A 17,790-nucleotide genomic window follows, 5' to 3' on the forward strand; every position below is an offset into this window, starting at 1 on the left:
GTCTGCCTCTGAAACTGTATTTAATCAGTTATTTCTTTATCTCTACCACTATCCTTTTATCCCCAGGTAATCATAAGCCTCCTAACTGGGCTCCTTGTTGCCACTCTGGTCTGTTCTTTGCCTATAACCAAGGTGCAGATATTACCATGACACACTCTACTCTTGCCTTTAAGTGAGGTGACGCAACCAGGAGAACTTACATGTTCTCAAACACTCTCCTTGCTCACACTGTGACAGCTCAACAAGCTCCTTCCCATTTCAGGGTCCTCATATGTGCTGCTGTATTATCTATCTGGGAAGTTCTTCGTTTTAACTTACTTAGCTTTCAGATCATAGCCTACCTGTCATATTCAAGAGAGACCTTCATTTAGGTTCTGTCATAGTTTTTCTTCATGGGGTTGTCATTATTGTGATCTCTCTTCTACAGACCCCAAATCCCATGAAGATCAGGGACCATCTTTGTCTTATTCCCTGCTCTATCTTTAGCACCTGACCCAGTGCTATAATGATTATTAGGAATGTCATAAAAGAATCCTTTCACGAAAAATTGATTGAACTGAATCAGTGGTTTTCAACCATTTAGAATTACTGCCCTCAGAAAACCTTATTTCTAGCTATGTATACACATGCAGACACAAACTAATTTCAGCGATGTACTTTGACTGGAGGTTAAAGGATCCTAGGATAGGCTGAATGGTGGTTAAGCCTCCTTCTAACACTGATTCTGTGATCATGCCCTCAGTTCTTTTAAGTAGAACTTATGAGTGACTAATGTATTTCTTAAATGTATTATCTGTTCAATAAATTTGCCTATCAAGTCACTGAAAGTAACATCAGTTTCAAAAGTTAACTTGAAATACAAAAATGCATTTATTCTTCCTAAATTATTTTTATATAACACTTAAAATTTTTAAACTGCTTTTAGAACCCAAGTATATAACTGAGGGGAAAAGTGTAGATTTTGTTTACAAAGATTTTAGTCTATGCAAAGAAAACTTAAGAGCAGCTGGAACTTTTTCAGCTTATAAGAGCAAAGGTCACTTGATTTCTCTGGGTTTGTTTGTTTTTAGAAACAAAGTCTTGCTCTGTTGCACTGGCTGGCATGTAGTGGTGCTATCATAGTTCACAGCAGCCTCAAACTCCTGGGCTCAAATGATCCTCCCACTTCAGCCTCCCACATAGCTGGGACTACAGGCATGTGCCACCATGCCTGGCTATGTTGCTCAGATGGTCTCAGACTCCTGAGATCAAGCAGTTGTCCCACCTTGACCTCTCAAAATGCTAGGATTTACAGGCGTGAGCCACTGTGCCCAGCCAGTTTCACTGTTTTTTTGCTGAAGTTTTTTGTTTTATGTGTTGGTTTGATTTTACAGCTCCCTAAGTAAATCCTATGTCACAGTTCCTGATGTGCCTTATTTCCTGTGTACTTTAATTCTAGTAATAGGTATGTTACCCACTTTTAAGCTTCTCTTTTTCCATTGACCCGGAATTGTCCAATAGACAATAAGCCCCAATAAGAGTTACTTTGATATGAACCTTCAGGAAACAGCCATTTAGCTCTAGTCACATTTCCTCTGTATTGCATGAATCCTGCTACTTGTTTTTGATTTTGTTTTGTTTTGTAATCCTGCTACTTCTAAGGAACTTAGAATGTAACACACTGCCTGCTCTAGTTTCTCAATAAAGTGTTCCCTCCTTTCTTTACAGGTACTGGAAAACTGGGCTTCTCTTTTGTGAGGATCACAGCTCTTATGGTGTCTTGTAATCGTTTGTGGGTGGGGACAGGAAACGGTGTCATTATCTCCATCCCATTGACAGAAAGTAAGTATATTTTTAGATAACTGCCATGGGACAAATAGGAGAATTATAGGAAATAGTTATGTCTGGAATTCAAATCTGTGTTAGCTCAGAAAATCAGTGATGGCAAAGATCTAGCTATTGTTAACTTCACTCAGTGAAACTTATAAACTCTAGGAAAATAAGTTTTCATGTATCAAGACCAATACTCATAATTAAAAGGTTTTCATTATGAGAAGCTCTTTTTACAATTAAGGAATCACAGTCCTATTTCATCTTTGAAATAAATGTTGAAGTCCATTTTTCTTAAGCCTTTTTATGCCTTTATCCAGAAACACTACCTGGCATTCATCCTAGTTTTTCATATCTCCTAGCAGATAGTTTAGGATATTTCATTTGTCTTATTTGAGGTTTAAAAAAAGTTGTGGAAGAAGTTTCTCAGGAGTTCAGCAAGGCTTTCCATCTATCTTCTATTTTAAAAGAATGTGATTTATTGTTTTTATGAATAAAATATGCCTTGTGTGTTTCTCATATGATGTTCCATTACATCAATCATCCATTAAGTAAATGTTTTTGTGTTGCAAAGTTCACGGCAGGGAATGGTTTGAAAGCAAATAATGTAAGACCATAAAATACATTAATAAATATACACCTCAAATCACCTTACCTTTTTTCAGGCCAGAGGAGGGACAAAGACTAGAAGGTATTTTGGAAGCCTTTAAAAGAACCCAAGTTTTCAATCCCAGTTGTCTTTTCTGCAGTTACTTACAAGTCATATTTAGACTTCTCTTTATATCTCAACAGATTCCAGGATCCCCTAGAGTTCATTTCAGTTCTTTATAAGAGTTTCATTTTAGCATAGTCATTGGAACAGAATTTCTTTTTTAAAACACACACACACACACACACACACACACACACACACACACCCCCAGAGAGAGAGAGAGGAAAAGAGAAATAAAGGGGAAATTTTAGCATTAGGAAATGCTGCACATTGATTTCTTAATGTTTTGATTCAGATTCACTAACATTGCTTTATTCATGAAAAAAAACCCAAAACCACCATCAATCAGATTTTCTTTTTTGAGCAGAGATTCTATAGAAGCTTTGGGAAGAACTTAATGTGTTGCTTGGTATTGTGCCAAGTGGGATCTTGTTAATTTCATTAGGGGCTTTGAGCGCCAGGTTTACCAGATAGAAGACACTGAGAGTGGTGGCTCACAGTAATTCTCTCCTCCCTGTCGTGCACCTCTCCATGTCCCCTTTCCTCCTTTCTCACTTTAGCCGTAATCCTCCACCAGGGACGTTTACTGGGGCTGAGGGGTAAGTGCAGATCCTGAACCAAGCTCTTCTTCCTGGCTTCTGATAGCCACTATAAGGCTGTTACCACTCCTCTAGAATATCCTCTTGAATGTTCCTAAATGTCATCCACTTGCAGTCACTGCATTGCAGCAGGTGTCTTTTTTTTTTTTTTTAATGTTTGTTACATGGCCACCAAACTGCTCAGCAGCTTAGTCTATTTATCATCTTTTGTTGCAGCTGAACTTTCAGACTTTACTTACTTTCCAGTATAAACATGAAACATCTCTTAAAGCTCTCATTAATTTACATTGTTTACTCTTGTTACCGATCATATTTCTTTCATTTACTTACTTGCCTATGGAATAGGGATGTTTTGTGAGTCTGGTGTTTTACAGTAATGCAGCACACCAGTCTGATATCAATAAAAACTACTTTATTGTAGTGACTGGATTCTTGTAAGCACAGCTTTTTACCAACCTGTTCAAGGGAAATATTCTTACTGCGAGGGAGAAAAATCAGAAGATAAACTATAAAGAAAGACTATTTGAAAATAAACCCAGGCCGGGCGCAGTGGCTCACGCCTGTAATCCCAGCACTTTGGGAGGTTGAGATGGGTGGATCACGAGGTCAAGAGATCGAGAACATCCTGGTCAATATGGTGAAACCCCGTCTCTACTAAAAACACAAAAACTTAGCTGGGCATGGTGGCTCGTGCCTGTAATCCCAGCTACTCGGGAGGCTGTGGCAGGAGAATTGCCTGAACCCAGGAGGCAGAGGTTGCAGTGAGCTGAGATCGCGCCATTGCACTCCAGCCTGGGTAACAAGAGCGAAACTCTGTCTCAAAAAAAAAAAAGAAAATATACCCATTGACTTTAAACTGTATAAGGGTTAGTTTTCTAACATGGACATGAAAAACAAAATGAAACAGACACAACTAAGATTCAAATTTGTTTTCTTTTTTTAACTAAAGTGATTTTTTAAATGAATAGATGTATTTAAAAAATAAGCTTACTTATTGCTAGACTGGCAAAATCCCCTACTCCATTTACTGAGGTACTTAAAAATAACTAGCATGCTGTATCTCTTTTTTTCCCAGCTTTGTCTTGAATTGGCATTGCCATCCTTGTTTTATCTCAACTGGCTGTAGCTTTTAGATAATATCATAAGGATTAACCAGTAACCTCTTACATTCATTACTGTTTTCTAGGGGAAAATATTTGGTATTTGGTTTTTCTGTTGCAGCAAATAAAACCTCAGGCGTACCAGGAAATCGTCCTGGAAGTGTAATCCGTGTATATGGTGATGAAAACAGCGATAAAGTGACTCCAGGGACATTTATACCCTATTGTTCAATGGCGCATGCACAGCTTTGCTTCCATGGGCACCGGGATGCTGTCAAATTCTTTGTGGCCGTCCCAGGTATGTTAGATTATTCCGTTGAGATGTTCTGTGTAATTGTCTCTCTTCTGTCATCTCTTGGTTCCACTACCTAATATTCTAAGGCTAAGTACTCAACTTGCAGGTAATTTCAATATCTACGAAGGAAGTTCTATAATGGAGGTGTGAATAAAGTGCTATAAGGATACTTGAATGAAGTTATCTTAGAATATTTCTCCCACCCCCAGAGACACATTTGTTGATTTTTTTTCTTTAGGATACTTGCTTATTTTTGAAAAGAAGTAGTATTATTTTGTCCTCATGGATTCCTAAAAACGGTCTTGATCTAATAAGGGAAATCACTAGAAAGAAGCTTCTGTCATCAAGGCTGCATGGAGGAAGAGGTAGAGAATTCACTCTGGGACCTTTAGCAGCTTAATAGTAAAAAGCAGTGGACTAGGGAATATGAGGCCCAGGCCCTCTGTCTCTGCCATTAACCTTGAGCAAGTCACTTAACCTCAGAGACTCATTTCCTCACTACTGCATGGTTGTGATTAATATCTGCTCTGCCTACCTCATTTGTTATGAAAATTAATAAAAATCCTATTGGGAACTATAAAGCACCACCCAGACAAAAGGCGGTAGTGATGACGTCTAGTGAAAAATGAAAATTTATCCATTGACAATACTAAAATGATGTTTCTGACCATCTGTAAGCAGGACCCATGTTCTGAAATTTTTTTCCCATAAGAGGCAAGTTTAGGAGCTAGACAAATTTCAAATCTGACCTTGCCCAACCAACTAGCTGTGTGATGTAGAAACAGCAGTGTCTTAGTATATTAGTCAGGGTTCTCCAGAGAAACAGAACTAATAGGATGCATGTGTATGTGTGTGTGAAGAGAGAGACATTGTAAGGAATTGGCTCACACAATTGTGGGGACTGGCAGGTCTGAAATCTGCAGGGTAGGCTGGCAGGCTGGAGACCTTGGGAAGAGTTGATGTTGCAGTTCAAATCTGAAAGCAGTGTGGAGGCAACATCTCTCTTTCCTTGGGATCCCTCAGTCTTTTTCTCCTAGGGCTTTCAACTGGTTAGATGAGGCCCACCCACACTGTGGTACATCATCTGCTTTACTCAAAGTCTATTGATTTAAATGTTAATTACATCTAAAAAAGACTCAAAATTATATCTAGACTGATGTTTGACCAAATATCTGTGTACCAAACTAACACATCAAAGTACTCATCATACTTATTTTCCCAAGGGCATTCCAAGGATTAAATGATTATATGTGCATAGGGCAAGGGCTAGCATATAGTACCCGAACCAATTACTCAGTTATTAAACAACAATGATAATGAGCTTTCTGAAACCTCATTTGTACATTTTATATATTTGTATAGTCATTTCCTCCCTAGAAATGGGATTGTTGGTAACAGTGTTTCTCTTGCTTTAAAAAAATGAAAATATCACAGAGTCCCCTTTAAATCTCCTTTGTATCCCTTGCTAATCCCACTCTACTCTCCTTTTCCTCTTCACTGGTAACCACTCTTTTGAAGTTGATGCATATCCTCTTGCCCATGTTTTTGTATTCTATGTTTGAATGTATTTATAAACAATATATGATTTTTTTGTGGTTTTGGACTTTATACTTGTTAAATGTGCTTCATATATATGCTTCTATAATGTGTTTCTCATTTTATGAGATTTATCGATATTCATACATAAAAATCTAGTTTATTTAACTCATATCTGAATAAAAATGCTACATTTTATTCATTCTTCTGCTGATGGACCTCTAGGCTTCTTCCCTTTCCTTTTTCACTATTAAAAACAGTACTGCAGTGGACCTTCTTGTGCGCATGTGCAAGAATTTTCTGTTGGGTGTAAACCTAAAAATGGAATTAGCAATATGGCTGTTGTGAGTCCAGTGGCCCTAAAGATTAAACCATTCTGGTTGGCCTTATCAGTAATACCACTGTGCTTTTGCTTCTGTGGCAAAACTAACTAGTCCACCAACAGAAGTCATCTCTGGCATGCTTGCTTTCTTCCAAAGTATAACTGAGTAATGCATGAATGCATCCCTGTGGGGATACATCAGACTTTCCGATCCACTTTCAACATATATTAATTTTGTTACAGTGTGTAGCATTAATTACCATCCTGCTAGCTCCTGGAGGTGTAGTCTGTGTAGTTTGACCAAAGCCAGCAGATTCTGGCAAGGAAAAAAAAAAACCATAATTAAATCTTGCTAAGATGGATGGCTTAAAGACTGCTCATTTGTTCATGGTGTGAATAATATTTAAATGTTTCTCTCTTTCTACTATTCCACACTCAGGGATTCTACCTTAGAACTTAAGCTTCAGAACAAATAGCACATTTACTAGTAATTTTGTTTGCATAATCTAAGTTTAAAATAACCTGTACTTTCCTTAAATATGACAGAAAAGCCATAGATTTGAAATAAATTTAAATGTTAATTATGACTATGCAAACTCACAGGGTTTAAGTTGAAGACTTTTCTCAGTCTTTTACACAAATAAGCACATTTCTTTTCAAGGGGGAGACCTTTTCCACCGTCTCTCAAATCAAAAGGTAGATTATACTAGTTTGAAACAGGTAGGCTGGGTGCAGTGGCTCACATTTGAGCCCAGGAGTTTGAGACCAGTCTGGGCAACATAGCAAGACTCCGTTAAAAAATTTTAAGAGGCTAGGCATGGTGGCTTAAACCTGTATTCCCAGCACATTGGGAGGCTGAGGTAGGTGGATCACTTGAGGTCAGGAGTTCGAGACTAGCCTGACCGACATGGTAAAACCCTGTCTCTACTAAAATACAAAAATTAGCCAGCTGTGGTGGTGGGTACCTGTAATCTCAGCTACTTGGGAGGCTGAGGCAAGAGAATCACTTGAATCCCAGAAGCAGAAGTTGCAGTGGGCCGAGATCATGCCATTGCACTCCAGCCTGGGCAACAAAAGCGAAACTCCATCTCAAAAAAAAAATGTTTTTTGAAGAAAATAGTTCGAAACAGGCAGCTAAGACCCACCTTGCCACGCATACATCTCATATTGGATTTGGGGCCTATTCCTGCTTTGTTACAAAATTGCTTTACTTAAATTTTCAAATTGGGCTTTTTTTTTCTTTGAAACAGTCTTGCTGTGTCGTCTGGTTGGAGTGCAGTGACACTATCTCGGCCCACTGCAACTTCTGCCTCCTGGATTCAAGCAATTCTCCTTCCTCAGCCTTCAGAGTAGCTGGGACTACAGGCACGCACTACCACACCTGGCTAATTTTGTTTTGTTTTGTTTTGTTTTTGAGACAGAGTCTTGCTTTGTCACCCAGGCTGGAGTGCAGTAGTGTGATCTTGGCTCACTGCAACCTCCACCTCGCACGTTCAAACAATTCTCCTGCCTTAGCCTCCTGAGTAGCTGAAATTACAGACATGCACCACCATGCCTGGCTAATTTTTTTGTATTTTTAGTAGAGACAGGGTTTCACCGTATTGTCCAGGCTGGTCTCAAACTCCTGACCTTGTGATCTGCCCACCTCGGCCTCCCAAAGTGCTGGATTACAGGTGTGAGCCACCATGCCCAGCCTTAATTTTTGTTTTTAGTAGAGACAGGGTTTTACCATGTTGGCCAGGATGGTCTAGATCTCTTGACCTCCTGATCTGCCCGCTTCGACCTCCCAAAGTGCTGGGATTACAGGCGTGAGCCACTGTGCTCGGCCTTTTTATATTTAATTATTTTTTAGAGACAAGATCTTGTTCTGTCACTCAGGCTGGAATATGGTTGCACAGTTACAGCTCACTTTAGCATTGAATTCCTGGGCTCAAGTGATCCTGCTTCCTCAACCTCCCAAGAAGCCAGGACTACAGGTGCACACCACCATTTCTGGCTAACTTTTTTTGTAGAGTTGAGGCCTTACTATATTGGCCAGACCGGTCCCAATTTCCTGGCCTCAAGTAATTCTCCCACTTTGGCCTCTCAAAGTAGCATCAGCCACCATGCCCAGCCTCAAATTAGGTTCTTAAAACCATATAAATTTTTTATGGTTTATAAAAATTTAACCATATAAATTTTTTCTGATCCTGTAGAGCCTTCTAGCTTCCCCAGTATTTGGTTATTAGAATATATTTATCTTTTTGTTTTACTCTAAAAAACACTTTTTTAAAAAAATTCAGTCTCCCTTGCCTCCTTCTGTGATAATTAATATTCACTTTTTTTTCTCTATATAAAACAGGTCAAGTCATCAGCCCACAGAGTAGCAGTAGTGGCACGGATCTAACAGGTGAAAAAGCAGGGCCCTCTGCACAGGAGCCTGGTAGTCAGACACCCTTGAAGTCTATGCTTGTCATCAGTGGAGGAGAAGGCTACATTGACTTCCGAATGGGTACGTCATTGGTTCTGGAGCTCAGTTTGCACTGTGTGCTGTGACTTGGATTTTCTCCCAAAGTAAATAAGAAAACACTCTGATAATGATTTCTAAGAGGTTGTTTGAGTTCTTTACATAGGAAATGATTTTGTGGGTTTTTTCTTTTTGGTCCTCCTTCCCTTCCTCCCTCCCTCCCTCCCTTCCTCCCTTCCTTCCCTCCTTCGTCTGTCTTTCCTTGGTCCGTCCATCCATCTGTCCTTCCTTGCTTCCTTTTTTTAGATGGAGTCTTACTCTGTCACCCAGGCCGGAATGCAGTGGCATGATCTCAGCTAACTGCAATCTCTGCCTCCAGGTTCAAGTGATTCTCCTGCCTCAGCCTCCCAAGTAGCTAGAATTACAGACATGTGCCACCACACCCAGCCAGTTTTTGTATTTTTAACAGAGAAGAGGTTTCACCATGTTGGTCAGGCTAGTCGCAAACTCCTAACCTCAAATAAGCTGCCTGCCTCAGCCTCCCAGTTGGGATTACAAGGCATGAGCCACTGCACCCAGACCTTGGTATTTCTCTTCAAAACAAAATGTATTTGTTTGAAAGGAGAAATAGCATGATGTGGTCACTGTGGAGTTTTATGTGAAAAGCATAAGATTTAGGGTCAGAAGGCCTTGCCAAGTCATTCAACCTCCTAGAGCCTTGGTTTTCTAACTGGCAAAATGGAGAAAGAAAAATATTTCATAAAGTGTTGTTTGTGTCAAAACGACTTCATTTGTTCATTTTCTCACCTAACAAACATTAATTGCTCATCTGCTGTGTACCTGTCAGTCTTAATTGGAGATACAGAAACAAACCAGACAAAGCCTTCATCTAATAGATTATAGAAGGATGCAGAGATAGAGACATGTTAATAAATTAAAATGTTATTGATGCTGTGGTGGTGAGTACTCAGTTATTTCCAAGGATGGGGAAAGAAGGAAGTCAAGAAGGAAGGAAGTCAAGCACCTGATGCTTGAGGTGACTCAGCACTGTTTAGTCTTAGCCCAAAGGGTCAGGTTGGGGAATGGGGTGGGGAGGACCAGGGATTGGCACTCCAAGGTAAGAGAAAGCTTGGGCATAGGTTTAGAAATATGAAAGGATATGGGGGATGGACTGAAGGTTCAAGACTAGACATAGGAAATGAGTTGGGAAAAAGTGAACACCCAAGAAAGGTAGTAACAGTGGGAGCAGATAAGAAGCATGATGGGAATGTGGGGAAAGAAGAAATGGGCCATAGATCTCAGGACTGTCAACAGGAGAAGCAGGTCTAGGGGGACAGAAAGAGGAGTCCGATGCCAGACATGTTGATCTTGAAGAACATAGTGGTGATTTAGATGGGACATTTCCACTGGGCTTTCGAATATACAAGTCCTCTATCTTAGTGGGGAGGGGATTGGGGGCTGTCAGCATGGAGTGGTACTAAAGGCCATGGAGGTTGGTGAGTTTACCCAAGGAGCTGAAAGGAAAGTTTCCAGTGGCAAAACTGGGTCTCTAATAAAAATACGAAAATTAGCTGAGCATGGTGCTGCACACCTGTAATTTCAACTATTCAGGAGGCTGAGGCAGGAGAATCGCTTGAACCCAGGAGGTGGAGGTTGCAGTGAGCCGAGATCACAGCACTGCACTCCAGCCTGGGCAACAGAGTTAGACTCCAGCTCAAAAAAATAGAAAGAAAGAAAAAGGAAAGGTTCCAGGATAGAACCCTGAATTCATATTCCGATTAAAGATCATTAGAGCTTATGGAGGGATCTGAGAGGGAATGGTCAGACAGATACAAAGGAAACATGGAGAATTAATGCTCGTGAAAGAGTAGTGCTTTGTAAATTGTAAGACACTGTACAAATACAAGTTTATTTGCTATAATTTTTTTTTTTTTTTTTTTTTTTTTTTTGAGGCAGAGTCTCACTCTGTCACGAAGGCTGGAGTGCAGTGACATGATCTTCTTGGCTTACTATAACCTCCACCTCCTGGGTTCCTCCTGTCTCAGCCTCCCAAGTAGCTGGGACTACAGGTGTCCACCACTACGCTCGGCTGTTTTTTTTGTTTGTTTGTTTTGTTTTTTGTAGAGACAAGGTTTCATCATACTGGTCAGGCTGGTCTCAAATTCCTGACCTCAGGTGATCCTCCCGCCTTGGGCTCCCAAAGTGCTGGGATTACAGGCATGAGCCACTGCCCCGGTCAATTTTTGTATTTTTAGTAGGATGGGGTTTGACCATGTTGGCCAGGCTGATCTCGAACTCCTGGCCTCAAACAATCTGCCTGCCCCAGCCTCCCAAAGTGTTGGGATCACAGGCCTGAGCCACTGCACCCAGCTTATTTGCATCCCTTGGCCTCGCCTAAAATCTCAGTGCTTCAAAAAGTACCCAGACATAAGGCACTAGATAATTTGAGGAAATATGATAATGTTGTAAATCAGTAACAAATACTTTAGATACGAATTCTATGAAGGAATGAAAAAAAATTGGGTCATTTAAATGACAATGTGACAAATGTGATTAGTGTCACTAGTGTCTGATGCAAAAAGTTTGTTGCCAGTTTTAAGGGGGGAAGGCTGTTAATGTTATGTTTAGAGATTGATTCCAAGGATGTCAGCAGGAATGGAGTCATTTCAAAGTGTTTTGAATAATGAACTATTGGTGAATTCCCTTTCATGAGAGGAATTGTGAGGGACTCCACTTGGCTGGGGTGGTTTTTGTAACTTTGTCTTGGAGTGCAGAATGGCAGTTGGAACCGTACTAAAGAGTTTGTTAATAAAATCTCTATGTGGTTTTTCCATTTCCACTAAAAATTCCTTCCATTGTGAATCCTGAAAATAGAACAAAAATTGCCTAACCAGGTTTGGCAATATCTCTAGTTATTTCCAGCCTGAAAAATAGACTTGTCTTTAGCATACGCTAATTTTAATAGTGAATATGCTGTTTTAAAAAAATCAAATTTGATCTTTTGTTGGGGTCCATTTCCTTTTTCATTTCCTGTAATATTTTAACAAGGAGAAACTGATTCTAACAGTCCCATTTTTTTTTTTTTTTAATGATTTAAACTTAAAACAGGCTGTAGAGACTCTAGCAGACAGGATAATTTTCTTACAAATAAAATCTCCAGAACAACTCAGAAAATAAATGCCAATAGCCTTTTGTCTCAGCTAGTTGATTTGTTATCATTGTAATTTTTTTAAATTTAAGAGCCAAACTTAATTTTTTTCCCTTCTAACTACCTAGTTATGTTTCTGTTCAGAGATGGGATTTTGACCTGAGTGTTCTCCTCTCTCTAGTTTGACGTTGCTGTGAAAAGCTATTACAAGGCTGGATAAGGGAAAGTTTGGCCTGCAGAGAAAAATGCAGATATTTAGAGTTTTTTCTCTTCTGCTGTTTCTAGTCAACATTGTCAATATTTTCTTTTGTCCAGCTGAAATTCACATGGGGCACATGACAAAATTCTGTTAGATCAGTGGAATATCTTTAGGCCCTGTGGTGAACATGTTTTTAGGATTCTGCTGAAGAATCCATCCCACTAGACAAGTTACCACTGGATTGTGCCAAAATAACCCTGGTCTGTGACAACAAATATAACTGATGCAAGCTTGTATCGAGAAGAATGGTATGCCCTTCACTGGGTCTTGTGGAGAGCCGTGTGGTGTGCCCCAAACTGGGCCTTGGAAGCCAGTGTCTTTGGTCAGGACACCACTGATCACATTCACTCAGCTACCATGCCGAAGAACCTGTATCTTGGCTGCCACTCCAACCTCTTTGTTTCTTCTTTTCCATTATACGCTGTTAATTCATAACCTCTCCTAAGCTTGGAAATTATTGGAAGAAAAACCCAGTAGGGGATGAATCTGCCATCTTCGGTGCTGCAGGCTGATTATTTTAATTTCCATATGCATGTATTGATTATCTCCAATTGGAGACTGTTACACCTATCATTTATAATAAATGTGAGTTATTTGGGTTTAGTTTGTGTGCTCTGTACCTGTGCTCATGCATTTTATAACACTATTTAGTCTCAGTTCTTAGTTTGAAATAAATGAGAGTCGACTCTTTATTTTGGATGAACACAGAATTGGACAGCTTTGCTTTCTTAGCTTCCCATAGCTGGTACCATAGCTGGTCAGTATGCAGACATATTGGAATGGCTCTTCAACATAGTATAATAAACTCAATTTTATAAGTACAGTGTGAAAAATGAATTAACCTTTTCTGAAGTCAAGCAGTGGCTTGGGTGAATATGGGTGAGGATTCTGATTCATAGTATTTCTTTTACTGTTTACTCTCCAGTGGAAGGTCATACAAGTTTTGGCATCTTGTTCGTGGACTAACCACGAGCATTCTGTCTGACTCACGTCGTTCTGTATTTTCTGTGCTCAGCCTAACTTGAGTCTTCTTATCATTCACTAGGTGATGAAGGTGGAGAATCAGAACTTCTTGGAGAGGATCTTCCACTTGAACCTTCTGTCACCAAAGCAGAAAGGAGTCACTTGATAGTGTGGCAAGTGATGTATGGCAGTGAGTGAGTTCATAGGAAACAGGTGGAGATGGGGAAGCCATCTCTTCTGCATGGTTTATTTTTCCTTTATTTAATGCTCTTTTTGTGAGATAAGTTTCACCACATAATGTGTGAGCATTTTTTCCTGTTAACTTTATATTACAAAATCTGTTCTACCATAACAATACAGAGGAACTAGCTGTTATATTGCACCAGTGTTATAGGTAACTTCAGTATATTATGAACCAATCAAAGAATGTTTACTTCCTGCAAACTGGTGAATTATAGAAAGCAATCCAGATGTGGTTTACTCTGCCACAGTCTAATGTCATTCATTTCATTTGATGGGGTCACTTTTTAGCTGTCACTGATAATGGAATTGATGGGAAACACTTGATAAATGAAACTGTACCCTTAAATACAATAGCCGAGTTTTCCCCAGTGAATTGTAAAATTGACACACACTAATATGAGATGAATTATCAGGATTTATCTAAATGTCCCGAGAGGGCTAAAAGCTAACTGTAAATTACTCTAACTTTCACTTTCAAATCTGACAAATCTTGTTTATACGGTATATAAAACTTTGTTTTCATCAGATTTTCGGGGGTTTTATATTAAAGAAATTAAGACTACACTATTTAAATAAATGTTTCCTGTTTCTGACTTATTAGAGCTCTAAAGTTTATGAGGCCTACTTCTCTGAATATTCTGATGGGATTTTTTGTTTTTTTTTTTTTTTGAGACCAGTCTCATTTTCATACTGACATGTCTGAAAGGTTTATTATTTATAAAGCTTAGAATGTACTCTGGGAAACTTAGAATATACTTCAGCACTGGGAGGATTTTTTAAAGAAAATGTGTTTTGTATTTCTTGTACCAGAGAATGGTGATGTTGATTGAATTTTTTCCATGTAAAAAATGTACCTGTTTGCCAAATGTTTCTAGATTGCTTTTACCTGTTAATACAAGTAAAACCGTAGTGGGGATGGAGTCCGGCCTAAGTATGGAATGAGGGATTTAATTAGAAAAGTTATTTTCTTTTGTTCTATATCAAACTGCAGAACAGCCGTATACTTGGTATTTTGTATGTGAATAACATTTTAGCTTTTGTGCCCTTTTGAGCTTAAAGGGTTATCTTCAGAGGGGAAACATATGAAGGGGAAGAAGACAAAGCTAAGATACCATAAAGTAAAGCTTGACATTACATATTTTCATTCACTATGCCCATTAAAAAAATAATAGATTATTTTGGTTGTGATGGCTCACGCCTGTAATCTCAACACTTTGGGAGGCTGAGGCGGGTAGATTGCTTGAGCCCAGGAATTCAAGACCAGCCTGGGAAACATGGTGAAACCCTGTCTCTACCAAAAAAACCCCCACAAAATAAATTAGCCAATGTGGTGGTGCATGCCTGTAGTCCCAGCTACATGGGAGGTTGAGGTGGGAGAATCACCAGGGCCCAGGAGGTTGCAGTGAGCCTTGATAACACCACTGCAGTCCAGCCTGGGTGACAGACCAAGACAGACCAAGACCTTGTCTCAAAACAGACAAACAAGCAAAAAATAGATTAAAGTCCGGATTTAACTGATTTTCTTGCTTAATAAGTTTTTTAAAACCTTGATGCTGCAATTTTTCTCCCTCTCAAACTTCTTGACAATATGTGATTTACCCTTTTTTATCTATTACTCTAAGCAAAGCTAAATGCAATTTTTTTGTTGTTGTTTTTTTGAGATGGAGTTTAGCTCTGTTGCCCAGGCTGGAGTGCAGTGGCAAGATCTCAGCTCACTGCAACCTTTGCCCCCGGGGTTCAAGCAGTTCTCCTGCCTCAGCCTCCCAAGTAGCTGGGACTACAAGCGTGTGCCACCACACCCAGCTAATTTTTGTAGGGACCAGGTTTCACCATGTTGGCCAGGCTGGTCTCAAACTCCTGACCTCAGATGGTCCACCCTCCTTGGCCTCCCAAAGTGCTAGGATTACAGGCGTGAGCCACTGCACTCGGTTGAAGCAAAGCTAAATGTAATTTTATGTACTGATTTAACAGTATAAACCTATAGGATAAAGGCCCCAATCATCAGAAAGACTACTAGAAAGAAAAGAAAGCAAACTGAGATGTCAAATTGTCTAAGCATTCTTAAGTGATTTTTCAGAACTTTATACAAAGATGTCTGTAAAAAGTACACCAGTGGCTTTTACACATATACATGATTAGGCTAGATTGTGAACTATATGTCATTTCATGAGTCAGAGGAGACGTTTGGATCCATTGGGCCCAGGTGTGTCTATAAGCACATTGTGTACACAATAAAATTGTAGCCACTCATGTATTAAAAGAAAACTGTTTTGGTAAAAGCTGTATTAAAAGGATCATTTTTCGCCTGAGCTACTTAGTCACTTTTTTTCAGGGTACCAAACCTTAGGCTAGTTTTTCATAGCTTGTTTGCTATGTTTTTATTTCATTTTAAATCTGAGCCATTTTTGGCAATATCTTTTAAAAAATCATTATGAAACATTTATTGGAAATGTATAGATTCACAAGAAAGAGACACCAAAGTGTTTGGGAATTTTAATCCCAAGAAGTAAACATCCCAGAGTCAGATCCCATTTGCTGTTGTTCAGCCATGTTTGTATGAATGAATGTAATTTAGGAAATCAGGAGTTACAGATGAAAAATATAAACATGTAACAATGGTTGTAATTGCTTTTTTTGAACTTACTGGCTTTAACTTAAGTAATATAGTTGTGTAGTTATTTTATCTAAAGATGTCAGATTATCTGTGGCCCTGTTAATTAACTTCAGGGATCAGAGAGAGGACAAAAATGCCTGCATAATTTCTTTTAAAGGCCTGTCTTTATGTTTGTAATTTCGGTTAAATATTTTCTACAGATTGCTTCACTTCCCTTTTCCCCCAATAGCAGGTTTATATTCTTGTAATGTTTACTTTGGTCAACATGGTAACTTTTGGAAGAAAATGCCAAAATGTAAGCTGCTTCTTACAAGCAGCAAAGGAGTGTAACTGCCTGTAGCCACCACATCAAGGGCAGAGAAGAGGCTTGTGTACTTCGGATTGATCTCATCGTGCAAAAAAAGTGGGAAGAAATAAGGGATACTTGAGGGTTTCTCATTTTATTATACTTGGGTCATGTACAAGGTTGAACCATATGAAAATGCCAATGTTCAACCATTGCTGATCTACAAAAGTGACAGTATCATATGCCTCAACCTAATACTATTAAATGCAAGTTAAAGTCTCTGTGAGGCAAAGGGATAATATTCTCTAGGAACTTACTTTTGAGAGTATTTTTCTCTAACTCCTGTGGATCTAAATTTTAAAAATAGGAAGGAATCACTTAATAGCTACAGCTTGTGGAGAGTATAAAACATTTTGAGCACAATATGCAGCACATAAACTTTTCAGATTGTGTTTGCACAGAAAAGGTTAAAATCAATTTTTTCACTTACTGCATTGTTTATTTCTCATAAAGGTCTTTCTACATTTGAGACTAGACCCTTTAACATAGGCTGCCTTAGTAACAAAATAAAACAGATGTCTCATAATATTAACTGTCCTAAAGAACACGTGTCTTGCAAATGCCATGGAACAGAATATTTATTTCCTTGTGAGTATTATGACCATTACCAAAGGACTGAACCAGATTTAGGGCTCTTCTCAATTGATCATGTTCAGAAAGGGACTCATTTGGTCCCACTTTGTAACATGAGAAATGTAGAAGAGAAAATGAAATATGGAAATCATAAATGCTTTTCTAACAGGGTTATGCTATTCTGTAACACTAAATGTTTGTCTTTTCTCTTGAAAGGTTGTTTTATTAATTTTGTCATATACTTCTCAATATTTGAATATATCTTAACCATTTTATGTTCCAAATTCGTTTTTTGTCCAAGACATTCTATCAGAATTTTACTTGCCTCTATAATCTGAAAAATGGGTTCTATAATGTCCCACTTGCTGTCTCTTAGAGACTGAGCTTCATTTCTATGAGCAAAAAGCTCATTTCGCAATGTAGTTATTTCAGTATTTATTTCTATGCTGGAATCCCTGGGGTTCAGAATGTAACTTTGTACATGAAATATATATAAATATGTATATGAAACATGTATGAGGCCTAGTGTGTTTTGTTTTTAACCTTTCCTGGGGATCTGAACTTGGTTTTTATTTGCAAGTCTAATAATCTTCTCCATCCCACATGTCATTCTGAGAGTCAGGACTGTTGCCATTGGCACTGGCTGAAGGTGAGCCCTGGGGAATACTCACACTGGTCAGCTTGGCTCATGTGTTCAGATGAGATGTGAGAATAGAGCTTGAGTAACAGCCCACACATGATACTAAGGCTTATACTACTTGCCAGATCATTCAGTAAGAGGCAGGTTATAATGTAATTTTAATAGTGCAGTGTGCTTATTTGTGA

At 38.9% G+C, this 17,790-nt stretch overlaps 1 protein-coding gene across 14 annotated transcripts in view; it reads left to right on the plus strand.

The window, feature by feature from the left end:
- Positions 1-17,479, plus strand: part of SPAG9 (sperm associated antigen 9) — a 146,669-nt gene extending 129,190 nt beyond the window's left edge. For 8 of the 14 annotated variants that reach the window (XM_017972649.4, XM_054256260.2, XM_017972652.4 and 5 more), the window contains 5 exons: positions 1,708-1,821; positions 3,082-3,120; positions 4,342-4,518; positions 8,715-8,864; positions 13,272-17,479. In XM_017972649.4, coding sequence (XP_017828138.1) covers positions 1,708-1,821; positions 3,082-3,120; positions 4,342-4,518; positions 8,715-8,864; positions 13,272-13,387 — 596 coding nt within the window. In that variant the 3' untranslated portion in view covers positions 13,388-17,479. The remainder of the gene's footprint in view (positions 1-1,707; positions 1,822-3,081; positions 3,121-4,341; positions 4,519-8,714; positions 8,865-13,271) is intronic. The other 6 variants (XM_008997359.5, XM_078374171.1, XM_017972654.4 and 3 more) reach the window with 1 other exon arrangement.
- Positions 17,480-17,790: the final 311 nt, after the last annotated feature.

The sequence above is a fragment of the Callithrix jacchus genome, chromosome 5 (assembly GCF_049354715.1).
Source record: "Callithrix jacchus isolate 240 chromosome 5, calJac240_pri, whole genome shotgun sequence".
In the NCBI taxonomy this organism is placed as follows: Eukaryota; Metazoa; Chordata; class Mammalia; order Primates; family Cebidae; genus Callithrix; species Callithrix jacchus.